The sequence below is a fragment of the Scyliorhinus torazame genome, chromosome 9 (assembly GCF_047496885.1).
Source record: "Scyliorhinus torazame isolate Kashiwa2021f chromosome 9, sScyTor2.1, whole genome shotgun sequence".
NCBI lineage: Eukaryota > Metazoa > Chordata > Chondrichthyes > Carcharhiniformes > Scyliorhinidae > Scyliorhinus > Scyliorhinus torazame.
In genome coordinates, this window is record NC_092715.1 from 214,026,747 (window position 1) to 214,054,447 (window position 27,701).

Sequence of the window (27,701 nt, forward strand, 5' to 3'; positions counted from 1 at the left end):
GCTCAATCATCCCCTTTTTTACTTGCGGGATCTTGCCCGCCCATACAAAGCCAGTGATCACTTTGTTAACCCGTTTAAAAGAGGTCCGCGGAATAAAGATGGGGAGACATTGGAACACAAACAGGAATCTCGGAAGAACCGTCATCTTCACCGTCTGGACCCTTCCCAGCTAGTGACAACGGGAGCGCGTCCCACCTCCGGAAATCGTCCTTCAGTTGGTCCACCAGACGGGCCAGATTAAGTTTGTGTAACCATTCCCATTCCCGCGCCACTTGGATGCCTAGATACCTAAAACTTCTCCCACCACTCTAAACAGCAGTTCCCCCAGTCGCCTCTCCTGTCCCCTTGCCTGGATAATTAATGATTATTAACTGTGGCCAAGAGCTTTGAGCTTGATTCAAAGCAGCAAGTCACTAGAGTACATTCCCAATTAATTAGCCATAAAGTAGACCAAGATGTTTCACTCAACCCACACTAACATTGTGATATTTATTCACGTTGGCCGATATTGCTACAAATCAACAAACAAAATACAAATCGCATTTAAGGACTCATTTTTGATCCTTCGATCATTCAGCAGATGGAGTCTATGAATTTTAAAACACAAATGTTTGTTTTTGAACACGTTAAAACGTTTGATGTCTTGACACTTTGTGTGGCATACAGAGAGCCCTGTGGTTGTGGTAGCTTTCCTCAAAGTTGCTATTTATAAATGAAACAACTTTAAGCGACCCACTGAAATCAATGTTAGATTCCTTCAGACATTTCTTGCCCGGAAAAAACAATGTACAAGTTGAAACACTGTGCTGTATATGTAGAGTACTTACGGCTGAAATAACTTGCAAAGTAAAATACATCACTAAATATAAAATAAATATAATACTTTTAAAAATAACACTCACTTTTAGATTGGCCAGGCTCCATCTAGTGACAGAAGCTGGGTTACTGCAAGTAACAACTGAAGTCCCAGAGTTACCTGCACTGTCTGACTTCTGCCACTAGATAGATCTCTTTAGTGCAAGTTCAGAATGGAAACCAGCAGCCAGACGAGGAGCAACTGAAAACAAACCCTGAGAATTACAGTAAGAACAAAAGGCAGGAGTGGGGTGGAGGGGACGAGGCAATATTGGAAGGAAGCAATGTTGGGAGGGAAGACTGGGAGTGAGGAAAGGGACTGAGAACATGAGTGAGAGTACTGCGGGAAAGGTTATGTGAACAGCAGGCCACAATAGGAAGGCTATAGCAAACAACATTAAAGCAAAACTGGCAACATTAAATGCACTACTTTACCATCTGCATTTCTGAGGTAGCTTTCCCTGTATTCCCAGCCTATTCACGTATTTGTCAAGGTGCCTCTTAAATGTTGCTATCATACCTGCTTCCACCACCACCCCCAGCAGCACGTTCCAGGCACTCACCACACTGTATTAAAAAATTTGCCTCGCACATCCCCTCTAAACTTGCCCATCACACCTTAAATCTGTGTCCCCTAGTAATTGACTTTTCCACCCTGGGAAAAAGCATCTGACTATCCACTCTGTCCATGCTCCTCATAATTTTGTAAACTTCTATCAGGTCACCCCTCCACCTCTATCATTCCAGCTTGACCAATTGACCGTTAGAAACGGTCATGTGGCCATAATATTTAAATCTCCATCATTCCAGTGAAAACAATCAGAGTTTATCCAACCTCTCCTCATAGGTAATACCCTCCAGACCAGGCAACATCCTGGTAAATCTCTTCTGTACCTTCTCCAAAGCATCCACGTCCTTCTGGTAGTGTCGCGACCATAATTGTACGCAATATTCCAAACTAAGGTTTTGTACAGCTGCAGCATGTGCGCGAATGTTTATACTCAATTAGGTGAGTAAATGTTAAGCTGGGACTTACAGTATTTAAAAGATAAATTCTCAACATAATGATTTTGTTTACAACAGGCATTAATTTCCTTTACCTTATTTGTGTTTTCCTAACTGGAGCTGGTTCAGTAAATACAATAACAGGAATAGCCAGGTTAAAGAAACAATTTCTGTATGCTTCGAAGGAATGACCTCCAACGATCTTAATTAACTCCACGGAAACCTAGAGAGAAAAGACAATTTGAGATGGAATGGGAACGTGCTATGAACATACTGGAATGAGTTACACTACTTTCACGATGAGAAACGCCATTCTAATTTAGTCTATGCTAGAAAGGTTCTTGCTCCCAAAGGCTCAGAGTGTTCCAAATTAAATCAGCTGGAGTATGATGTAGGAATTTCAGACATATTGTTTTATATGCAATTGGTGCAGTAAGGGTTAAAAGCTTGGGTTTGTGTGTGTATGACTGCTGCAGTAGTATTTTTAAAAATCCTGATTTGTAAGACACCTCTGCTTTTTGCAGCCATAGGCGCAATTAAAGCATCGTAAAAGTTTGGGCTAATGTACTTTTATTTATATTAAGAGGGTTCCCTGTGGAGTAATGAATTAGAGACAATGTGTTCAGTTTAGCAATATGATGTAGTTAATGGAAGGAGCCAGGTGTTGAAGCAGTCAGTTGGAGGTTTTCAGAGTTTTAGTTTGGAAGGAGAGCTAAGACGACTTCTGAAGAAATACACCCAGAGATTTTGCATTATCCCGACAGGGTTTGGTCTATCTTTTCAAATAGTCTCAAAAGACAAGTCTGTACAGTAAGTATTCCCGAGTCTGCTAACTGCATTTGAAAGTGGATTGTAGCCGCAGATGGTTTTGTTGTTTGAGTGGAAGTAATGACAGCAATTAAGGGTTTATGGTGTCACCGCACTGATTAGCATTATTTAAGGAGTAATTGTAAGCTATTTTCTTGTGTGAGGTGAAAGATATTTTAACACTGTTAGTTATGTTTTAATATAGCATATCTCTATTTTGCATGAAATCACTCCTGCATCGAGGTATCTTTTCCTCACAATTTTACAAAATGAAAATGGTGTTTTTAAAAAAAAAAAGTATTTTTATTAAGGTTTTGCAGAATTTGCACCTTGGACATTGCCCTCGCGAACCCTTGCCAGAACTCGCTGAGCTCCAGGAATGCCCAAAACATGTGGACATGGTTTGCAGGGCTGCCCTTGCACCTCATACAACTGTCTTCTACCCAAAAAAACCTGCTCATTCTCGCTGCCGTCATGTGTGCCCGCTGGACCACCTTAAATTGAATTAGACTGAGCCTGGCACATGAGGAGGAATTAAATATTTAAAGGCGTTTCCTGGCGGCAGATTAAATTTGTCCTCTAGCGCCTTCAAACTGGGAAAGCTTCCGTCTATGAACAGATCTCCCGTCCTTCTGATGCCTGCCCTCTGGAAAATGGTGTTTCTGTCCAGCATCCTAGCCACTGCTAGGCTCTGGTCCAAGTTTGTAATATCAATTTCTATAGCCCTGAACAGAAAAACTGGCATCCTTCCTCAGAGGGGTGTTTTGAAATTGGATTGAAGCGTATTTTCCCTGGGGTAGCAGAGAATTATAGAATCATAGAATTTACATTGCAGAATGAGGCTATTCGGCCCATCAGGTTTGCATCGGCCCTTGGAAAGAGCACCCCCTTAAGCCCAAGCCTCCAGCCTATCCCCGTAACCCCATCTAACCTTTTGGACACTAAGGTGCAAATTAGCATGGCCAATCCACCTAACCTGCAGATCTTTGGACTGAGAGGGGAAACCGGAGAGCCTGGAGGAACCCACGTAGACACGGGGAGAAAGTGCAAACTCCATACAGACAATCACCAGAGGCCGGATTGAACCCAGGTCCCTGGCACTGTGAGGCAACAGTGCTAACCACAGTGCCGCCCTAATAATATTTATTAATGTCACAAGTAGGCTTACATTAACACTGCAATGAAGTTTGTGTGAAAATCCCCCAGTCGCCACATTCCGGCGCCTGTTCGGGTACACTGAGGGAGAATTCAGAATGTCCAATTCACCTAACAAGCACGATTTTTGGGACTTGTGGGAGGAAACCGGAGCACCCGGAGGAAACCCACGCAGACACAATTTAATTAATTTAAAAACAAATTCCAAATAAGGGGCAATTTAGCATGGCCAATCCATCTACCCTGAACATCTTTTGGGTTGTGGGGGTGAGACCCACGCAGACACGGGGAGCAGAGGAGAATTAATAATCGATATATTGGCTGTGCAGCTGCAATTCCAAGCTGCTCGTGTTATGTTTTGAGTAAGCAGCACAATTACATCATTGTGAAGAGGAAGTGACCAAGTTCCACATATACAGCTCCTAACTGATCCACTCTACAGATTTACAGTATCTCACTGTGATCAGTTAAAAGACACCTACATTTTTGAAAATTAAAACATGGTTGAGCTATTAATTAATCAGGGGCTGGTTTAGCACACTGGGCTAAATCGCTGGCTTTGAAAGCAGACCAAGGCAGGCCAGCAGCACGGTTCAATTCCCGTACCAGCCTCCCTGAACAGGCGCCGGAATGTGGCGACTACGGGCTTTTCACAGTAACTTAGTTTGAAGCCTACTTGTGACAATAAGCAATTAAAAACAATTTGGTGTTAACACAGGCCGAGGAAAAATGCAGCCCGACTGCAACACGTTTGAGGGTAGCACATTGCCAGTCAATGTCTGGAAGCCAGACCTACATGGATAACTAGGAGAGAAGTCTGTGACTGGGAAACGATAATGAAGATTTGCGGCCAGAAATCTCAATGGCAGCTTGCAACCATTAATAGTGATAGATATTAGACCCCCGGGCCCAGGCAGTGTCACATTCACTGAACTTGTTAGTTATTTGGAACCAATATGTAGAAAAATGGAATGGTTTGTATCAATGTACACCAATGACAGTCCTACATCACATCTTTTACTTCCATTACATGGTCAAATACTGCATCGACTTCAAATTTGTCTCCAGTTCTATTCAAACAGGAGTACTTTCCTTTTGCTCTTAGGATGTTAGCGATGGTGGCAAGGCCGTATTTACTGCTTACTCTTGGCTTGCCTGAAGGCACAAAGAGCCAAATATTTAATGAAAGCCACAAAGGCCATTCTGGGTAGAAACTGCAGCAACCTTACCTGGAGATGAATGAACCAGTATTTTTTCCACATTAACCCAGCCGGGCCATTTCCTGCTGCCAGCTCATGCCTTGCCTGATTTATTAAATTCAATTTTGTCAAGATTTGATCTCTTGACATCTGGGCTACAAGTCGTGTACTGTTATTATTACACTTCTGAAGCACGAATTGATGACAACTCAAACCAGAAGCATGATGGACATTCCTACCAGCCCTGATACTGCTGCAGTTGCGGTTGCTATGGCGGGAATAATCCGTCCAGCGATCCTCTTAGTCTTTAACCTGTCTGCCGTATTGATGCTGTACATCTTTGCTCGTATGTTGGAAGCAGCTGTTATGAAATCAACATGCCCATTTCTGTCATTGTCTTTTTCAAAGGAGACTGGCGTCATCTGAAGGCGATCTATCGTGCAATGACCAAAAATATTATTCAGCTCCATTTTGCATTTGAAAGATTTGCATATTGCATGAGAACGTTCCTCAGTTTTCTTACTCTTCCCTCCCAATTAATTTGTCTCCTCCCAAAGGGAATTACTTGTTCCGGGGTCTGGGCAAGAGCTCTCCAGTACCTCACCCAGGTGGCCATTATGTCTTATGTAAACCTATACTGCTAGATGACTACTTGGCAATGGTGGGCGGGGGTGGGATATCATCACAGCCAAGCCAAGCCTGTCCTTGTGCGACTCCCACACAGTACAAATGGAATTAGGGGCCCAATGGGCAGTGATCAGGACCAGAGAGCTGAAGAAGATTTCAGCACAGGGGAAGACTACTTATCCAATAAGTCTATGCTGACTCTTAGGTATAGTAACTCAAAATGTTACCATGACCCTGCACTTTCTCAGTAGCAGTTTCCCTGGTTAAACTGCAGAGACCAATCAACATTCATGGCTGAGTGAGAGGAGGGGAAGTCAGAGGTTAGTTTTAAAATAATGTGACATAATTAAAACCATAATATCACTGCTATCCAGATTCTGTATTCAAATGTGATCATCTCATGTCATGGAATAGAGTCCCTAGAAAGGCTCAGAATAGCAGAGCCATTCAAATGGGACTTTTAATTTTGGAAAAGTGTAGACTTCAAGGAGACATGATTGAAGACTAAGATAATGAAGTGTTTAGATTCTGCCGATGTGTATTTGTTTACTCAGCTTGTGGAGTCACTTCAGATCACCCTCAAAGCAGTGACTAGGGACACATCCACATAACATGGCACTCACGTTTGGTTGCCATTCCAATTCTTGCAGCTTTGTTCAACAGGTCAATGGCCACTCGTTCCTCTTCACTGCTTACTGCGAGTTTTGCCTGGTCAGATTTCTTTACATTTTCATCGGTTTCTATTTGCTGTAGAAAAGGCAGAGTTTTCATGTACATTGCTTTCATGCTACAAACAAAACAGCACTGTAAACAAATACAACTCTATTTAAAAAGTTTGGGCTAGGATTTCTTTCTCTTATTGAGAACAAATTTTCTATTTATTGGAATTGGTTTCATGTCCTCTGCTTATATAGGAGTGACTTGTGTTTTCAACTCTAAAATCAGCAATCATCAAAACACGATATAAAGTTATTTACACTATAAGCTGAGTTTTACTATATTTTATTACTTCTTTTTTAAAAAATATATTTTATTCAAATGTTTTGGCTAAACATAACAGTACAAAGTTTTTCCTTTTTAACAACAATAAAGCAATATAAATAACAGTGGCCAGTTTTTAACAAATAAATAAATAATATATAAACAAAAAACTAAATGGCAACTGCCTTATCAAAAATAATTCCTCTCCAAAAATACAATCCAACAGTCCAATATACATTACCTAGTACAAATATCTATACATATACAGAGACATCCCTGAGAACCCGCCCGAGTCCTCCCCCCCCCCCCCCACTCCCCCCTGGGTTGCTGCTGTTGCCTTCCCATTCCCTCTCTCGTTCTGTGAGGTAATCAATGAACGGTTGCCACCGCCTGGTGAACCTTTGAGCTGAACCCCTTAATGCGAACTTTATCCGTTCTAGTTTTATAAACCCTACCATGTCATTTATCCAGGTCTCCACGCCCGGGGGTTTGGCTTCCTTCCACATAAGCAATATCCTTCGCCGGGCTACTAGGGACGCAAAGGCCAAAACATCAGCCTCTTTCGCCTCCTGCACTCCCGGCTCTTCTGCAACCCCGAATATAGCTAACCCCCAGCTTGGCTCGACCCGGACCCCCACCACCTTCGAAAGCACCTTCGCCACCCCCACCCAGAACCCCTGTAGTGCCGGACATGACCAGAACATGTGGGTGTGGTTCGCTGGGCTTCTCGAGCATCTCCCACACCTATCCTCTACCCCGAAAAATTTACTGAGCCGTGCTCCAGTCATATGCGCCCTGTGTAGAACCTTGAATTGTATCAGGCTTAGCCTGGCACACGAGGACGACGAGTTTACCCTACGTAGGGCATCAGTCCACAGCCCCTCCTCAATCTCTTCCCCCAGCTCTTCCTCCCATTTCCCTTTCAGCTCATCTACCATGATCTCCCCCTCGTCCCTCATTTCCCTGTATATATCCGACAACCTACCATCCCCCACCCATGTCTCTGAGATCACTCTATCCTGCACCTCCTGCGTCGGGAGCTGCGGGAATTCCCTCACCTGTTGCCTCGCAAAAGCCCTCAGTTGCATATACCGAAATGCATTCCCTTGGGGCAACCCATATTTTTCCGTCAGCGCTCCCAGACTCGCAAACGTCCCATCTACGAACAGATCTCTCAGTTGCACTACCCCAGCTATTTGCCATGCTCCAAATCCCCCATCCATTCTCCCCGGGACAAACCTATGGTTATTTCTTATCGGGTAGCGCACCGAGGCTCCCGTCCTTCCCCTATGCCGTCTCCACTGCCCCCAAATTTTTAATGTTGCCACCACCACTGGGCTTGTGGTGTATTTCTTCGGGGAGAACGGCAACGGCGCCGTCACCATTGCTTGTAGGCTGGTCCCCTTGCAGGACGCCATCTCCAATCTCTTCCACGCCGCTCCCTCCCCTTCTCCCATCCACTTACACACCATTGAGATATTGACGGCCCAGTAATAGTCACTTAGGCTCGGTAGTGCCAGCCCCCCCCTATCCCTACTACGCTGCAAGAACCCCCTCCTCACTCTCGGGGTCTTCCCGGCCCACACAAAACTAATAACACCTTTCTCAATTTTCTTGAAAAAAGCCTTCGTGACCATCACCAGGAGGCACTGAAACACAAAGAGGAATCTCGGGAGGACTACCATTTTAACCGCCTGCACCCTACCTGCCAGTGACAGGGACACCATGTCCCATCTCTTGAAATCCTCCTCCATCTGTTCCACCAATCAAGTTAAATTAAGCCGGTGTAAGGTTCCCCAATTCCTGGCTATCTGAATCCCTAAGTACCGGAAATCTCTTGTTACCTTCCTCAGCGGTAAATCATCTATTCCCCTGCTCTGCTCCCCCGGATGCACCACAAACAACTCACTTTTCCCCATGTTCAATTTGTACCCCGAAAAATCCCCAAACTCCCTAAGTATCTGCATTATCTCTGGCATCCCCTCCACTGGGTCCGCAACATTCAGCAATAAATCATCTGCACACAAAGATACCCGGTGTTCTTCTCCTCCCCTAAGCACTCCCCTCCACTTCCTGGAACCCCTCAGTGCTATGGCCAGGGGCTCAATCGCCAATGCAAACAGTAACGGAGACAGGGGACACCCCTGCCTCGTCCCTCTATGAAGACGGAAGTAATCAGACCTCTGTCTATTCGTGACCACACTCGCCACCGGGGCCCTATACAGCAGCTGTACCCATCCGATATACCCTTCTCCAAAACCAAATCTCCTCAGCCTCTCCCACAGATAATCCCACTCCACTGTCGAATGCTTTCTCGGAATCCATCGCCACCACTATCTCCGCCTCCCCCTCTGGCAGGGGCATCATCATTACCCCTAGCAACCTCCGTATGTTCGTGTTCAGCTGTCTCCCCTTCACGAACCCGGTTTGGTCCTCATGGACCACCCCCGGGACACAGTCCTCTATCCTCGTCGCCATCACCTTGGCCAGAATCTTAGCATCTACATTTAAAAGGGAAATGGGCCTGTAGGACCCGCATTGCAGCGTGTCTTTTTCCTTCTTTAAAAGGAGCGATATCGTTGCCTCCGACATAGTCGGGGGCAGCTGCCCCCTTTCCCTAGCCTCATTAAAGGTTCTCGTCAAAAGCGGGGCCAGCAAGTCCATATACTTCCTATAAAATTCCACCGGGAATCCGTCTGGTCCCGGGGACTTCCCCGCCTGCATGCTCCCAATCCCTTTCAGTACCTCCTCCATCTCAATCTGTGCTCCCAGTCCCGCCCTCTCCTGCTCCTCCACCTTAGGGAATTCCAGCTGATCCAAGAAACACATCATTCTCTCCTTCCCTTCCGGGGGCTGAGCCTTATATAACCTTTCATAGAATGCCTTGAACACCCCGTTCACTCTCTCCGCTCCCCGTTCCATCTATCCCTCCTCATCTCTCACCCCCCCCTATCTCCCTCGCTGCTCCCCTCTTCCTCAGTTGGTGGGCCAGTAACCGACTCGCCTTCTCTCCATATTCATACTGTACACCCTGTGCCCTCCTCCATTGTGCCTCTGCATTACCCGTGGTCAACAGGTCAAATTCTACGTGTAGCCTTTGTCTTTCCCTGTACAGTCCCTCCTCCGGTGCCTCCGCATATTGCCTGTCCACCCTTAGAAGTTCTTTCAGCAACCGCTCCCTTTCCTTACCCACCTGCTTTCCTTTATGTGCCCTGATGGATATCAGTTCCCCTCTAACCACTGCCTTCAACGCCTCCCACACCACTCCCACCTGAACCTCCCCATTGTCATTCAGCTCCAAGTACCTTTCAATACACCCCCTCACCCTCAAACATACCCCCTCATCCGCCAATAATCCCATATCCATTCTCCAGAGTGGGTGCTGTTCTTTTTCCTCTCCTACCTCCAGGTCCACCCAATGTGGAGCGTGGTCCGAGATAGCTATGGCCGTGTATTCCGTCCCTGTCACCTTCAGAATCAGTGCCCTTCCCAAAACACAAAAGTCTATCCGTGAGTATACTTTGTGGACATAGGAGAAAAACGAAAACTCCTTACTCCTAGGCCTACTAAATCTCCAGGGGTCTACCCCTTCCATCTGCTCCATGAAGTCCTTGAGCACCCTAGCCGCTGCCGGCCTCCTCCCGGTCCTGGATCTCGATCTGTCCAGCCCTGGGTCCAGCACCGTATTAAAGTCTCCCCCCATTGCCAACTTTCCCACCTCCAGGTCCGGGATACGTCCCAACATACGCCTCATAAAATTTGCATCATCCCAGTTCGGGGCATATACGTTCACCAGAACCACCGCCTCCCCTTGCAATCTGCCACTCACCATCACGTATCTACCCCACTATCCGCCACTATGGTCTTTGCCTCAAACAGTACCCGTTTCCCCACTAAAATAGCCACCCCCCTGTTCTTCGCATCTAAACCCGAATGAAACACCTGCCCCACCCATCCTTTACGTAGTCTGACCTGGTCTATCAGTTTCAGATGCGTCTCCTGCAACATAACCACATCTGCCTTTAATTTCTTTAGGTGTGCGAGTACCCATGCCCTTTTAATCGGCCCGTTCAGCCCTCTCACGTTCCACGTGATCAGCCGGGTTGGGGGGCTCTTTCTCCCCCCCACCCCCTTGTCGACTAGCCATCCCCTTTTTTAACCCAGCTCCTCACCCGGTTCCCACGTACCCGTATATCCCCCCGACGGCGCCGCCCCCGCCTCGACCACCCCACCCCATACCAGCTCCCCCTTCTCCTTAGCAGCAGCAACCCAGTTAACCCCCGCCCTCCGCTAGATCCCTTTCTAGCGTAGTTGCACCCCCCATGTTGCTCCCAGAAGTCAGCAAACTCTGGCTGACCTCGGCTTCCCCCCTTGTCCTCGGCCCCCACTGTGCAAGGCCCCCTCCTTCCTGCGTCCCTGTTCCCGCCATAATTACCATAGCTCGGGAACAAAGCCCGCGTTTCCCACTTGGCCCCGCCCCTAATGACCGGCGCCCACAGTTCCTCATCCTCCCCCCGCCCCCCCCCCCCCCAACAACATGGGGAAGAGAGAAAAGTTACAGGGTCGCAAGATTAACAACTTGAAAAATCATCCCCTCCCCCTTTTTCCCCCCCTCACCCCACATAATCACCCCACTACTTTGTCCCAAACGTTCTTTTTCTTGCCCGCCTATTCCAGCTTCTCGTCCACAATAAATGTCCACGCCTCTTCTGCCGTCTCAAAGTAGTGGTGCTTCCCTTGGTGTGTGACCCACAGTCTTGCCGGCTGCAACATTCCGAATTTGACCTTTTTGTGAAGCACCGCCTTAGCCCGATTAAAACTTGCCCTCCTTCTCGCTACCTCCGCACTCCAATCCTGGTCTACGCGGATCACCGCGTTCTCCCACCTACAGCTCCGAGTTTTCTTCGCCCATCTGAGGACCATCTCTCTGTCATTATAGCGGAGAAACCTCACCACTATAGCTCGAGGTATTTCTCCAGCCCTCGATCTTCGCGCCATAACTCGATAAGCTCCCTCCACCTCCAAAGGGCCCGCCGGGGCCTCCGATCCCATTAGCGAGTGAAGCATCGTGCTCACATATGCCCCGACGTCCGCCCCCTCTGCGCCTTCGGGAAGGCCCAGAACCCTTAAATTCTTCCTCCTCGAATTATTCTCCAGTGCTTCCAGCCTTTCCACACACCTTTTGTGCTGTGCCTCGTGCATCTCTGTCTTCACCATCAGGCCCTGTATTTCGTCTTCATTTTCAGCAGCCTTTGCCTTCACGACCCGAAGCTCCTGCTCCTGGGTCTTTTGCTCCTCCTTTAGCTCTTCAATCGCCTGTAATATCGGGGCCAGTAGCTCCTTCTTCATCTCCTTTTTCAGTTCTTCCACACAGCGCCGCAGGAACTCTTGTTGGTCCAGGCCCCATACCAAACGGCCACCTTCCGACGCCATCTTGCTTTGAGCTTGCCTTCCTTGCCACTGCTCGAGAGGATCCTCCGCAATCCGGCCGCTTTCCTCTCCCTTTTCCATACGTGTCCGGGGGGGAATCCCTTCTGGTTTACCGCACAGTGTTTTTAGCTGTTAAAATTGCCGCTGGGGCTCCTATTAAGAGCCCAAAAGTCCGTTCCACCGGGAGCTGCCGAAACGTGCGACTTAGCTGGTCATCGCCGCACCCGGAAGCCCTGTATTTTATTACTGATATCATTCCCCACTTTACAAAATGAAACTGCATTAACTAATGTTCAAGCATACATTATCGGGGAAGAAATCAGACTCAGAACCCCGTAGGCCAAGTTCAACAAATGCGATGGTGTCAGTCTTTGCTCAGTTGCAGCAATCCCAACGCTGCGTCAGATTGTCGTGGGTTCAAGCCCCACTTTTGGGAGTTGAGCAGATAATCAATATAGCAGGGGAAATGCTGCAGTTAGGAGGTGTATTTTTTTAGACAAGACTTTAAACCAAGACCTTCTGTGTCCTCTCAGGTGGGCATAAAAGATTGTTTGACATTATTTAAAGAAGAGCAAGAGTGTCAGCTCAATATTGATCCCTTATCCAACGCCAAGGGGAAGAAGAAACGCAGATCAACTGTCATTGTCTCTTGATGTTTCTGAGAACACACTGTACATAAATTAGCTTAATATCGTGGCAGCACGGTAGCATTATGAATAGCACAATTGCTTCACAGCTCCAGGGTCCCAGGTTCGATTCTGGCTTGGGTCACTGTCTGTGCGGAGTCTGCACACCCTCCCCGTGTGTGCGTGGGTTTCCTCCGGGTGCTCCGGTTTCCTCCCACAGTCCAAAGATGTGCAGGTTAGGTGGATTGGCCGTGATAAATTGCCCTTAGTGTCCAAAATTGCCCTTAGTGTTGGGTGGGGTTACTGGGTTGTGGGGATAGGGCGGAGGTGTTGACAATGGGTGGGGTGCTCTTTCGAAGAGCTGGTGCAGGCTCGATGGGCCGGATGGCCTCCTTCTGCACTGTAAATTCTATGATAATCTATGATAGTTCCTATCTCACCACAGTGATTACATTCCCAAAACAATTAGCTGAAAAGCACTTGGGACATCCTGAAGTCATGAAAGGAGCTATATAAATACACATTTTCTTTAATTAATCTGAAAAACTGAATGTGCTGCCAATTTTGTACAAGTATTTAAACTCCAATAGTTCTCCTGCGGTATTGGCCAAAGGTAATCCAAAACCTGCATAGTTCCTGAAGTTCACTGTGGTTCTACATCACATCCTAAATGCAACAACAGCTTTCTAATCATTTTAATACAGCAAATTTACCACAATAATATAGTGTGATTCAAGGAGAAAATATACATACTTTATTGATACTTAAGGTTACAAGCCTCAGATACGAACTGACAATCCCACATGCAATCCTTGAAGATTTCCTGTTTGTTTTTCTGAGCATTTTGTAATCAAGTTCCAAGCGAATGTGTTTTCTCTTCTTTCCTGGCTTTGTGTCTGTGCTCCATATATCTGTCACAGTTGTTTTGTTTTGTGATTTTTGCAAAATACAGAGGTCTGGCCAGTTCATGTCAATAAGCAAACTCCTACTGGGTACTGCAATGCATCTCACTCCACCACATGAACTTGCCTCTCTTAATGGGCAGCAGGCAGGATAAAAATCTAATTTAGAAACAGGTCAAAAACACCAACCGTCTTTTACCCCAGTTGTTGCTACATAAGTCAACATTTGAAGGCTTGAAAAATCCCTCCAAAAACAGGGGTCAACTTATACACCAAATATACAAGTGAACTGCCGGTGTGGGTGTGGACAGTCGTCATATAGAAATGTCACTGACGGACTTCCGGTGACGGCCGCACAATGGAGAGCCCCCGCTCGGGAACGGCAATTTCGGGGCTTTAAGCCCGGTCCCAGGGTCCGCGGAGGTGGCAGAAGAAGGGAGAAGGCACGGAGGAGACACTGAGAAGACACAGGAGGGAAAAAAACCCCAAAGAAAAATGTCGAGGGTGAGCAAAATAACGGCCGAAAAAAACCCAGCTGGAGATCCGTCGGGGAGTGGAAAGGTCACCACGGGGTCACCAGGAAAAATGGAGGCTGGAGCACCAGGGAAGGCCGCACTGCTTACGGCTGAAGAAATAACCAAGGTGATGGCTGCGGAATTTGAAAAGCAGTTGGCGCAGATTGCAAAATGCATGGAGACGGTGAGGAAGGAGATGAGGGAGGTCTTGAGTGTGCTGGTGGAGGAGGCGGTTTCCCCGGTGAGGACGGAGGTGGCGAGCGCAGTGGCGGAGGTGCGAGAGCAAGTGGAGGCGCTGAAGGAAGTGAAGGAGACGTTATTGCAGCACGGTGATCAACTTGCCTCGATGGGGAAAGCGATGCGGAAGGTGATGGATACTAACAAGGATCTGCGAGGAAAAATGGAAGACCTGGAAAATAGATCCAGACGACAGAACTTGAGGATTGTGGGGCTGCCCGAAGGAGTTGAAGGACCGAAGCCGACTGAGTATTTTGCCGCGATGCTGGCAAAACTACTGGGGGAGGGGGAGGATCCCTCCCGATATGAACTGGATCGGGCTCATCGGTCGTGGAGGCCTGTACCAAAGGTGAGTGAGCCGCCAAGGGCAATGACTCTGTGCTTCCTTGGTACAGTGTGAAGGAGAAGGTCCTGAGCTGGGCCAAGCAGAAGCCGGTGGTGCAGTGGGCTGGAGCTGGTATACGTGTATACCAGGACTTTTACGGTGGAGCTGGCAAGGAGGCGGGCTGCCTTCAACCGGATGAAGAGGGCACTGTACATTAGCAAGGTGCGGTGCGGCATTGTATATCCAGCGAAGCTGAGGGTGACTTACAAGCTCAGGGACTTTTACTTTGGAACGGCGGAAGCAGCGGAGGAGTTTGCGAAAGCAGAAGGACTGTGGCAGAACTGACAAATTGAGGAATGGCCATGTGCCGATGTAACCTCATGACTGTATTTTCTTCTTTTTTGTATCACTGCGGCGGGTGTAGAGATTAAAGGAGCCAAGGTGGTATATATTTGGACAAGGGAAGGGACGGGACTTTCACTCAAAATGAGAGTTCTTTGGGGTGTAGGTGGATAGGCGGGGTTTGTGTGCTAAAAGGGGATCTTTGGGCTTTCCTGGGTCCGGGCAAGTGGGAAAGGGACCCGGGCAGGGGCCTCCACGCTGGCCGGTGTGTGCCGGCCAGTGAACGGGAGTGAGGTGGGGGGAGGGGCTGCGGCCATCGGAGCCTGGCAGAACAGGGTCCGAGTGGTCTAGCCGGGGTGGAAAGTTGGGGGGGAAGGAACCGAGGGTAGGGGGAGGAGTTTTACAAGAGGCAGTGGATGGGAGGAGCTGGAGACCTGGGGTGGGGGGGGGGTGGGAGCTGTGTAAGATTAAGGGTGACTACGGGTAATCCCTGATTTATTTTTGTCATTTGTTTATGTAAACATGCGGGTTGAGGTTTTGGGGTTGGTGGGTAGATGGGATCGTTGTTATTATGGGGACTGACATATCTTGCTGATTATTGTTTATTGTTGATGGATGTAAATGTGGGAGAAAATGTGAAAATGGAGAAGAATAAAAAAAAAAAAAGAAATGTCACTGACGGGGGGAAATGACTTTCGGTACTTGCAGGTGTGGGATTTCGTACGTAGACAGGTCCCGCCCGCTCCACGCCTTCCACCAAGGGGGATCCAGGACAGGGTAGTTTCCAGGGGAGAGGTAGGAGAGGGGAGATATTTATAAGGAGCTTATGGGAGCGGAGGACACCGAGGAAATGAAACTCAAGTGGGAGGAGGAGCTTGGTGGGGAGTTGGAGGGACGCCTATGGGCAGACGCTCTGAGGAGGGTAAATGCAACCGCAACATGTGCAGGCTCGGCCTGATTCAGTTCAAGGTAGTTCAACGGGCCCATATGACGGTGGCCCGGATGAGAAAATCCTTTGGGCTGGAGAACAAGTGTGCTAGATGTGCGGGAGGACCAGCGAACCATGTCCACATATACTGGGGGTGCCCAAAACTCAGGGGGTACTGGCAGGGATTTGCGGACGTCATGTCCCGGGTACTGAAAACAAGGGTGGCGATGGGTCCAGAGGTGGCGAATTTTGGGGTGTCGGAGGACCCGGGAATCCAGGAGGGGATAGAGGCCGGCGTTGTGGCCTTTGCTTCCCTGGTAGCCCGGCGACGAATACTGTTGGCCTGGAGGGACTCAAAGCCCCCAAAGACCGAAGTATGGCTGTCGGACATGGCAAGTTTTCTTGGCTTGGAAAAAAATCAAGTTCGCCTTACGAGGATTACTATCGGGGTTCGCCCGGAGGTGGCAACCATTCATCGACTTCTTCGCGGGGAACTAATCGTCAGTTGGGGGGGGGGGGGGAATAGTGTAGAGTAGGGGGGAAGAATAGGGGGTCTATTTGCGAGAGAGGGACTGTTATTTGCACTATGTTTTTGTAATTGATATTTGCACACTAATGTATATTGTTTCTGTTTACAATGCCAAAAATACCTCAATAAAACTGTTTGTTTAAAAAAAAAAGAAATGTCATTGACGACTTCCAGTGGCAGCCATAGAGTAGGTCGCACATTTGATAGCTCCCGCCTGTAACGGACTTTTGGACCCTTTTCCCCCATTTGTTAACAGATTTTATGAGATAAATCAGTGAAGGGTGAGACAGAAAGGAGAAATCCCCCTCCGGTGTATGGAGAATTGGACCAGAAGTGGCCGTGTGAGACGACAAAGTCCTTATAAGGGAGACGCAAGCAGAGCTGCTAACACATGACAGCATGGCGGAGAGCAAGGGCCGCGGGGAGATGGCACAGTGGTCGACGGAGCAGCTGGTGAAGTTTTTTGAGGATTGCTTCGCCGAGCTGAAAAAGGACACGCTGGACCCGATTAAGGCTTCGATTGATCAAGTGGTTCAGAATCAGGAAACGCATGGGAGAGCGATCCAGGAGGTGGAACAAAAGTTGTCCGAGCACGAGGAGTATGATGAACGACCTCCAGAAAAGAATGCAGGAGAAACTGGAGGACCTGGAGAATAGGTCCAGGAGGCAGAATCTCAGAATTGTTGGCCTCCCTGAAGGCAGTGAGGAATCGGATGCGAGGGTCTATGTGACGGACATGTTGGAGAAGTTGATGGGGGCTGGGGCGTTCCCTCAGCCCCTGGAATTGGACAGAGCGCACAGAGCCCTCACGAGGAAGCCCAGAGTAAACGATCCGCCGAGGGTCATGGTGGTACGTTTTCACCGTTTCATGGACAAGGAATACGTTTTGCGGTGGGCCAAGAAAGAACGGAGCAGCAAGTGGGAGAACTGTGAGTTGCGCATCTATCAGGACCTGGGAGCGGATTTGGCCAAGAGGCGTTCAATCGGGCAAAAATGACCCTCTTTAAGAAGGGGTGTAGTTCGGGACCCTGTACCCAGCCCATCTGTGGGTCACACATGAGGAACAGGACTTCTACTTTGAAACACCAGATGAAGTATGGACCTTTATTAAAGAAATGAAGCTGAAGGTGAATTAAAAGACACTTAAGCCTTGGAGAAGTACTGTGGCAGCGATTTCTGGTGCTGGATTGTATAAATTTAACTAGCTCTATGTGAAATAATGGGCTTTGTGGATGGTTAAAGGTTGCTCTGTCTTGCAGGGACCTTGTTAGAGGGGGGGGATGGGCTTTGAATTTGGTTCTGCTTTTTGGGTGACTATTTTTCTAAAGTGACTGTTTCTTCACTGTCTTTTCTGCTGTTTGTTTACTGGGGAATGTGATGCTTTTAAAATGTTTATTCATGTGGGGGGGTGGGAAGAGGAGAGAACAATAGGGAGACAGACTGCTTGGTGCCAGGGGCAGGTGCTATCGAGTCAGCATGGGTCAGCTGACTGTTGGAAGCGCAGTGGATGGTGAGCAGGTGTTAAGCTGGAGCTTGACTTGGGGTATTGGGTTTCTAGTGGTGTTGCTGGGGGGGTGGGAGGAAGAGAGCTGCTTTGCTGACAGGGGAGGAACTGTTACTAGGGGACAAATGGGAGGTCGGGAACGGTGACAGCCCGAGTAGGGACTCGAGGAAGCGGAGGGCGCGAGCTCGAGGCTGGCCTAAAAACTAAAAAGGGTGCTGTCTAGTCGGCGGGCGGGGGGGGGGGTTGGAAGCCCCCCGTCCAGGCTGATCACATGGAACGTGAGAGGACTGAATGGGCCAGTCAAGAGGGCTCGTGTGTTTGCGCATTTGAGGGAACTGAAGGCGGACGTGGCAATGCTACAAGAGACGCACCTAAAGGTTACAGACCAGGCGTGATTGAGGAAGGGGTGGGTCAGCCATGTGTTCCACTCGGCACTGCACTCAAAGACCAGGGGGGTAGTGATCTTGATCAGCAAACGAGTGGCATTCGAGGCAGGGAGAATCATGTCAGACAAGGGGGGTAGGTACATAATGGTGAGTGGGAAGGTGGAGGGGGTGCGAGTGGTACTTGTGAACATATATGCTCCAAATTGGGACGACGTGGAATTTATGAGGCGGGTGTTAGGTAAGATCCCAGACTTAGAGTCACATAACCTGATCATGGGAGGGGATTTCAATGCGGTCATTGATCCGGAATTGGACCGGTCAAAATCCAGGACAGGGAGGAGGCCGGCTGCGGCAAAGGAATTGAAGGGTTTTATGGAACAGATGGGGGGGGGGGGGGGGGGGAGTAGACTCATGGAGGTTTGCACGGCCGAGGACGAAGGACTTTTCCTTTTGTTCTCATGTTCACAAGGTATACTCTCGCATCAACTTTTTTGTTCTGAGCAGGGCACTAATACCGAAGGTGGTGGATACTGAGTACTCGGCAGTTGCAGTGTTAAATCATGCCCCGCACTGGGTGGATCTACAGGTTAGTGTGGAGAGAGGGCAACACCTGCTGTGGAGACTGGATGTGGGGTTGCTAGCGGACAAAGCGATCTGTGGACGGGTTAACAAGTCCATCCAGAACTACCTGGAAACAAATGATACGGGGGAGGTCTCTGCAACGACGGCCTGGGAAGTTTTGAAGGCAGTAGTCAGAGGGGAATTAATCTCGATACGGGCCCATAGAGAAAAGGTGGAACGGGCTGAGAGGGATAGATTAGTGGAGGAGATACTCCAGGTGGACAGGAGATATTCGGAGGCCCCGGACGCGGGGCTACTGAGGGAACGGCGGAGGTTAAAGGTGGAGTTTGGGCTGTTGACCACAGGGAAAGCAGTGGAACAGTTGAGGAAGACAAGGGGGGCAATCTATGAGTATGGGGAAAAGGCAAGCAGAATTTGGCGCACCAGCTCAGGAAAAGAGAGGCGGCCAGGGAGATAGGTAAAGTAAAAGAGTAGAGACGGTAATTCTGTCCTGGACCTAGCGGGGGTGACCGAGGTGTTTAAGGACTTTTAAAGTAAATTATATGAGTCGGAACCCCCGGCTGGGGTGGAGGGGATGAGGCCATTTCTGGATCAGCTGAGGTTCCCGAGGGTGGAGGAGGACCTGGTGGAAGGGCTGGGAGCCCTAATTGAGATTGAGGAAATAATCAAGCGGCTGGAGGGCATGCAGTCAGGCAAGGCCCCGGGGCCTGACGGCTACCTGGTGGAATTCAATAAGAAGTTTTCAGAGATATTCAGCCCACTGCTGGTGAGGACATTTAATGAAGCAAGAGTGAAGGGAGTCCTCCCCCCAACAATGTCGCAGGCATTTCATTGATCCTGAAACGGGAGAAGTATCCGGAGCAATGCGGGTCACACAGGCCGATTTCTCTACTTAATGTGGATGCCAAACTCCTGGCTAAGATACTGGCAGGACTGTGTCCCGGGGTGATAGGGGAAGAACAGATGGGATTTGTTAAGGGCAGGCAACTCAAGGCCAATGCTCGAAGGTTTCTAAATGTTATTATGATGCCCTCAGAAGGAGAGGAGGCGGAGGTGGTGGTAACAACGGATGCGGAGAAAGCTTTTGATCGGGTGGAGTGGAATTACCTGTGGGAGGCACTGGGAAGGTTTGGGTTTGGTGAGGGCTTTATTGACTGGGTGCGTTGTTCTATCAGGCACCAACAGCGAGTGTCCGTACGAACCGGCTGAGGTCGGGGTATTTTGAACTACACCGAGGGACGAGGCAAGGGTGCTCCCTCTCCCCGTTACTGTTTGCTCTGACCAGAGCCATTGGCCATGGCGTTAAGAGCCTCAAGGAACTGGAAAGGGCTGGTTTGGAGTGGGGGTTGAGATCGGCTCTCGCTCTGCGCAGATGACCTGCTCTTGTACATTTCGGACCCTTTGGAGGGGACGGGGGAAGTAATGCGAATCTTAGGGGAATTTGGCAATTTTTCGGGGTATAAATTGAACATGGGGAAAAGCGAGATGTTTGCGTTCCAGGCAAGAGGACAGGAGAAGAGACTGAGAGAGCTGCCGCTTAGAATGGTAGGGAAGAGCTTTTGATATCTGGGAATCCAGGTGGCTCGGGAAATGGGAGGTACTGCACAAGTTAAACCCATCCCGGTTGGTAGAACAAATGGAAGGGGACTTTAAGAGATGGGATATGTTCCCGCTATCACTGGCGGGTGGGTACAGACCGTGAAAATGACGGTCCTCCCCAGATTTCTGTTTGTCTTTCAGTGCCTCCCCATCTTCATCCCCAAGGCCTTTTTCAAGCGGGTGAATAAAACTATTTTGGGCTTTGTGTGCGCAAGTAATACCCCGCGAGTGAAGAAAGTGTTGCTGGAACGCAGTTTGGGGGGGGGGGGGGTTGGCGCTGCCGAACTTCTGCAATTACTACTGGGCAGCTAATATAGCCATGATTAGGAAGTGGGTAGTGGGAGAGGGGTCGGCATGGGAGCGGATGGAGGTGGCGTCTTGTAAAGACACCAGTTTGGGAGCATTGGTAACGGCACCTCTGGCGTTCTCGCCGGCCCGATACTCCACAAGTCCGGTTGTAGTGGCGGCTCTGAGGACCTGGGGGCAATGGAGGAGAAATAAGAGAGTGGAGGGAGCATCGATTTGGACCCCGATTTATAATAACCACAGGTTTGTACCGGGTAGGCTAGATGGCAGGTTCCAGAGTTGGCAGAGGGCAGGAATTGGAAGGATGGGGGAATCTATTTATAGATGGGAGCTTTCCCAGCTTGAAAGCTTTGGAGGACAAATTTAAACTGCCAGCAGGGAACGATTTTAGGTATTTGCAGGTGCGTGACTTCCTGAGAAAACAGGTGCCGACCTTTCTGCGACTGCCGCCACGGGGGATACAGGATAGAGTAGTTTCCAGTACCTGGGTGGGAGAGGGGAACAAGAACACAAGAACTAGGAGCAGGAGTAGGCCATCTGGCAGCAGATATTTACCAGGAGCTTTCGGAGGAGTAGGAAACCCCGGTGGAGGAGCTTAAGGGCAAGTGGGAGCACGAGCTAGGAGAAGAGATAGAGGCGGGACTATGGGCGGATGCCCTAAGCAGGGTTAATACCTCCTCATCATGCGCCAGGCTTAGCCTGATACAATTTAAGGTAGTCCACCGGGCAACGCATGATAGCGGCTAGTGTGATATGGTACGAATTAAGTAATGGCATGATGGGAAAACTGGTCAATGGGAAGACTGGTCCAAAGGTTTGATACAATACAAGAAAGACTGAAACTACTCATTCCAGCTCCCCAGGCCCAGGTAAAGAATGCTGCCCTAACCATTTTTCAGAGCTGTATGGCCATAGGCCAACTCTGCATAACTTGAAGTCTGAAAAGATCAGCGGAGGTCGAGCCATTCCAAAACACCGGACCTGTCCAACTCCTGATAAAACTAACTCGTCATAACCCAGGGCCGGAGGAATTTAAAACAAAGATAGATTCAGGAAGAAACAAATCTATTCTGACCTGTCAATGTTCCCTCCGAGGACTAAATAATGGTATGAGTGATATGACCAAACATGGTCTGGTCTTTGCTTCCGTTTGTGTTTCCGATTAAACTACTGACCACACTGTTGTCACATAATCTTGATAAAGTTCATGTATAAATATTAACTTAATTCTCCGTGAAAGTGCGGAACTTGTGAAAGACTGAGCAGTTTTGTTGACTGCCCTCTTGCTTCAAGTTTCAGCCATTACTGCAAACAGTTGTTTTCGAAAATAAAGCTTGTTATTCTGTCTTAACGAGTGTGTTGAATTTTTCTCTCACAGAAGCGAAAATGTTGACTTTCACAATTTGGTGCAAGCGAGCAGTTATCAATATCCTGAGTGAATTCCGTGGGGGACTGAAGAAGTGATCGAGCCAGACCCGGAGGAAAGAGACAGATGCCGGCACAAGGTAAGATTAACCTTGATTTCTCTCTCTCTCTCTCTCAGATTAGTGGTTCGACCCCTCATCCCTGACGGAAGTAACTAAACAGGTGACGGTGCTCGAATCTAAATTGTACTTATTAAATTGTTAGTAGAGTACAGTGGGTCGGGGACCCCAATTCTCTTGGGCCTGACCCTACAATTCCACTGTCCCAAGTCCAGACTCCCCCTTATGGTCCCACCGCCTCTTGCTTGTTTTACAGGTTTAAATTTGGGTCAGGGACCCTGCAATTTGATTTGGTACCAGGGATTTTTTTTGATTGCCAGGGGCACATTTTATTGACATTATGGGACAGAGTTTAGACAAAACTGGGGGCAATTCCCCTCTATTTTTCATGTGCTCTGAAAACCCTTCTCATGAACGTAATTTACGAAAATTATCTGCAGCGCTGAACAATAAATTGGGTAACGATATTTGGCCACTAGGAGGCACTTATGCATTTATGCTGAGAAAATCATTTGGCAGAGAAACGCTGGTTTTAAGTGGAAGTTTTAAATCTCAAAGTGGAAAAAGCAGTCCAGTAAGCGCCACGAACAATCACTATTAATGAGTTGGAGGGATAATGCCTGTAGAAAAGGGATTGATGATTGTGTGGATGGTAAAGCAAAGAATTGGGAGACTTTAAAATTGGAATGTGAAAGCATAAACAACAGGGCGAAAATAAAAAATTTCCAACCAATAGGCAGAGAGGGCTAGCCCAGCAGATTAAACGAAAGGAGGATCCTCCCAGTTGCTCTGGCATGCCGATGTTTCCCTATTCAGGCGATACGGAAGAGGAGGAGGATTTAACCCCTGGACCCCACCCTCATCCTGCACACCCTGACCCTACAATTCCACTGTCCCAAGTCCAGACTCCCCCTTATGGTCCCACTGCCAATGAAACTCCTGCTAACGCATCCCCCGTAGCAACACGCACTCGGTCACATACGCAAGCCGTTAATATGGAACAACGCTTCACCTCTGTTAATCAGGCTTTTCTTGATTTATCACTCCAACCTAAGGAGGAAGAAACTTTTCCGCCACCACCTCCCCCCGCAAATTATCCCATTAGGAGTGTTATTAACCCCCACGCTGGTGATAATGACGACCCATTCATTGAGATGTGGCAGGCTTTTAAACCCCATGAGATATGTTTGATCATGGCCCAATGTCCCTCCTGCAAAGAGGACCCAGAGGGGTTCACTGATTTTTTGAGGAGAACTGCGACCATGTACGGTGCTACCGCACGTGATCAATATTCACTGATTTATTCATCCCTTCCCCCAGAATTAGGGGAAAGATGGAAAAATGAATTAGGACTTCATGGGGACACGTGGATGGCCTTCAGCGCGCACACCAAACGGAGGACTATCAGCGTACTTTAATGTTCCCTGCACTAAAACGGGCTCTCCGTTAACCCATTGACATTGCCAAACTCCTTGAATGTACCCCCACTTCTAAGGAAGATGGTCCAGAATTTTTTGACCGCTTTTGTGGCGTGTACACTCTTTACTCCGGGGACATTGCTTTCAATGCAGCACGCAGTCTCCCCAATTTAATGCACTATTAATGCAGGTTTTGCCTGACCGCGTAGCATCCAGTATTAAAACTAATAACATGGTCTGGTCTGACAATTCTAAACCTCAAATGAAACGTGCTGTGTCTTATTATTGGAGCAATGGCCGCAACCGTGAGACCTGTTACAAAGACACTTCGCCCAAAATTAAATCCGAATTCATCCAACGTCCCTCTCAAAGAAGAGCTCCTAAAGGTCAGAACTCTCAGACAGATTCACGTTACTGTTGCCCAGATTGCACGGACCCTCCTGAATTTGGTTACCGCTCACAGGCTCCTTACCCCTTCACTCCACGCGTGGAGGATTTCGACGGCGCTCCTCCGCGTCGTCCTCCTGCTAAATATAATGTCACTTGCTTCAACTGTCAACGTATAGGCCACTACGCCAGGGATTGTCCAGCACCCCGACGACAAGGTAGATTTCAACCCCGTCGGCAGACACCCTTTACTACCTCTAACCCCTACTGACTAGCCCAATCAAACTTTCCGGTCCTCTCAACAGACCACTCTGACGAGCCCACCGTTACGATTTACATAGAGAGCGGGCCTATCCCCTTCCTGATTGACACCGGCGCGACTCATTCTACGCTAGACTGGACGTTAATTCAGAAACATTGCTTTCCCCTTTCTGATAAGCATGTGGAACTTGCTGGTTTCATGGGGGAAGGTGCTGTTTATCCGCTTACGAAGCCGCTCTCAGTTCAATTTGAGGGCCAGGAATGGTGCATCCCTTTCACAGTTACCCGCGTCCTCGGTGTCAACCTGGCCGGACGTGACTTGCTGTGTCCCTTGCAGGTGGAAATTGTTTGCCTTGATAATGGCATCACTATATCAGCTATCCCGCAGGCCCAGCTTCGTAATTTTCCCCTTTTCAGTACTCCAGAGTGGCGGTCGGTTGATTTTGATCCCTCACACTTTTCACCTCCCTTAGATATTCCCGATCCACATGTCACTCTTTGCTACGATCATACAGGATGCTTGCCTGATTTGGAGAGCATTTACCAAGACGCCCTCGGTTCTCTACAATCCGTTTCCTTTGTTGGCCTCGCTAAGGGAAAAGAAGGGTCTGCCTTTCTTGTCAATTTACCCCATGGCCTCTGGCGTCAGTCGGGACTTGTGTCACCCCACGTGACCCTGTCTGTGAACGAAGGCTACAGTGCCACGTCCTTGGGATTTCTGGCAGCTGCACTGCGAGGACAAGCTGATCCTTTCTTTAATGGAAGTCAAATCCTACCCACAGGCACTTTAGAATATTTTCAATGCCCATTTGTCCTCATTGGCACACTGCACTGGCTATGATATGACTAAATTTTCAGCTTCGTATCAACCTACCTATAATCATGCCTTGACTCCACCCTCCCTCCACTCGTATAATGTTCAAGGTTCCATGTGTTTTAATAAATCAGGGAAAGGAAAGTTAATGGGGCAAAGTAGGTGCAACCTTACTGTTGACTGGCAAGGACCGGTACCAGGCATATCCAACAAGGGCATGTTTAACTGTAATTGGTCCAAGGTATGGAATATAACCTCTAACATTTCATGGGGACAGACATCCCCAATCCCCTGGATGACATCAGCTGATAATTGTACGGCCTATAATGGAACCTATTTCATATGCGGCACTAAAGCATATCCATGGCTCCCCATTGATTGGAAATGATCCTGCTTTTTGGGATATGTTGTACCTCAAATGCGTCCCCTACCCACCCTTAAGCACTCCTCCTCGCGAGCAAAAAGGACTATTTCTAAAACGGAACAGTTCTTTATGATGGCCTTTCCCTTGTACGGAACGGGCAAGGCATCCGACGAACTGATCCACATGGCCACAGCATTGGAACAACTGGCGAACGTAACGGCAGCAGAAGCCAGGGAAACTGGACAGGCACTGGCTGAGGTCTCAGCTGAGTTAGTAGCTGTCCGGTCCATGGCATTACAAAATCGACTGGCTTTGGATTATCTGTTAGCCTCGCAGGGCGGAACATGCGCTATCATAGGTCAAGAGTGCTGTACTTATAGTCCAGATGGCTCTGAAAATATCACAAACCTGGCCGACCATATTAAGAGACAGGCTGCTCAAATTCAAGAGATTGGCAGTGAATTTCATGACTATAACCCGCCGGGTTGGCTAGGATGGTTGGGTCATGGATTATTTGATTGGATCTTTAAGGCCTTCATTCTACTACTCCTAATTCTACTAGGGATAGGATTGCTTGGTTGCTTGTGTAAATGCATGTTCAAACGAGTCATGGACATACCTATTTAACTAGTTGTCATGATATGACAAAAGGAGGGAATGTGATATGGTACGAATTAAGTATTGGGATGATGGGAAAACTTGTCAATGGGAAGACCGGTCAAAAGGTTGGAGACAATACCAGATAGACTGAAACTACTCATTCCAGCTCCCCAGGCCCAGGTAAAGAATGCTGCCCTAACCATGTTTCAGAGCTGTATGGCCATAGGCCAACTCTGCATAACTTGAAGTCTGAAAAGATCAGCGGAGGTCGAGCCATTCCAAAACACCGGACCTCGCCAACTCCTGATCAAACTAACTCGTCATAACCCAGGGCCGTAGGAATTTAAAACAAAGATAGGTTCAGGAAGAAACAAATCTATTCAGACCTTTCAATGTTCCCTCCGAGGACTAAATAATGGTATGAGTAATATGACCAAACATGGTCTGGTCTTTGCTTCCGTTTGTATTTCCAATTAAACTACTGACCATACTGTTGTCACATAATCTTGATAAAGTTAATGTATAAATATTAACTTAATTCTCCGTGAAAGTGCGGAACTTGTGAAAGACTGAGCAGTTTTGTTGACTGCCCTCTTGCTTCAAGTTTCAGCCATTACTGCAAACAGTTGTTTTCGAAAATAAAGCTTGTTATTCTGTCTTAACGAGTGTGTTGAATTTTTCTCTCACAGAAGCGAAAATATTGACTTTCACACTAGGATGAGTAAGTTCTTCGGGGTTGAGGATAGGTGTTTGAGGTGCGCGGGAAGCCCAGCAAATCATGTCCACATTTTTAGGCATGCCGAGCTTAGAGGGGTTTGGCAGGATTTTGCTAAGGCGATGTCTACGGTACTAAAAACACAGATGGTGCTGAGTACGGAGGTAGCGATTTTGAGTGAGGGAAGATCCGTGAGTTCAGGGGGCGAAAGATGCCAACGTCTTGGCCTTTGCCTCCCTGGTAGCCCGGAGACGGATCTTGTTAATGTGCAGGGATTCGAAGTCCGCGAGTGTAGAGGCCTGGGTTAATGACATGGCTGGGTTTCTCAGTCTCGAGAAAACAAAGTTTGCCTTAAGAGGGTCAATGTTAGGGTTCTCCCAGACTTCAACACCGAGTACATGCAAAAACATGGCTTTTGAGCCTACAAAATGGAGTTGTTCTATATGCAGGGCCAATCTCTACACCTTGATTTACTGTATGTGTATAAAATACTTGAAAGTAAAGTTTAATATACTCCAAAATATCAATGAAGATTCTTTACTGCCCAATCTCCAAAGATGAATCCCAATACATAAAATCTGTAATCAGTTTAAGTGTTTCTAACTAAGTTGTTGCAGGTTTTTACAACACAAGTCTGTCTTTTTGCTGCTGGCTGCTAAGTTCACGTACAGTTAGACATCTGTGTCTTGTTCTGATTGCCATCATCATTCAAGATGAAGTCTTTATCCACCAAGCTGTCAATCTTAAAAGGCACCAGTTAACAAGCAACCAAATCACTGCTTCTAGACTGAAGGTCTATCCTTTGATATATGACTGAA

General features: G+C 48.1%; 1 protein-coding gene across 3 annotated transcripts in view; it reads right to left on the reverse strand.

The window, feature by feature from the left end:
* uba6 (ubiquitin like modifier activating enzyme 6) overlaps positions 1–27,701 on the reverse strand; it is a 294,389-nt gene that overhangs the window by 18,254 nt on the left and 248,434 nt on the right. For all 3 annotated transcript variants that reach the window (XM_072517066.1, XM_072517065.1, XM_072517064.1), the window contains 3 exons: positions 6,272–6,395; positions 5,261–5,454; positions 1,956–2,083 (listed from right to left, as the gene is read on the reverse strand). In XM_072517066.1, coding sequence (XP_072373167.1) covers positions 1,956–2,083; positions 5,261–5,454; positions 6,272–6,395 — 446 coding nt within the window. The remainder of the gene's footprint in view (positions 1–1,955; positions 2,084–5,260; positions 5,455–6,271; positions 6,396–27,701) is intronic.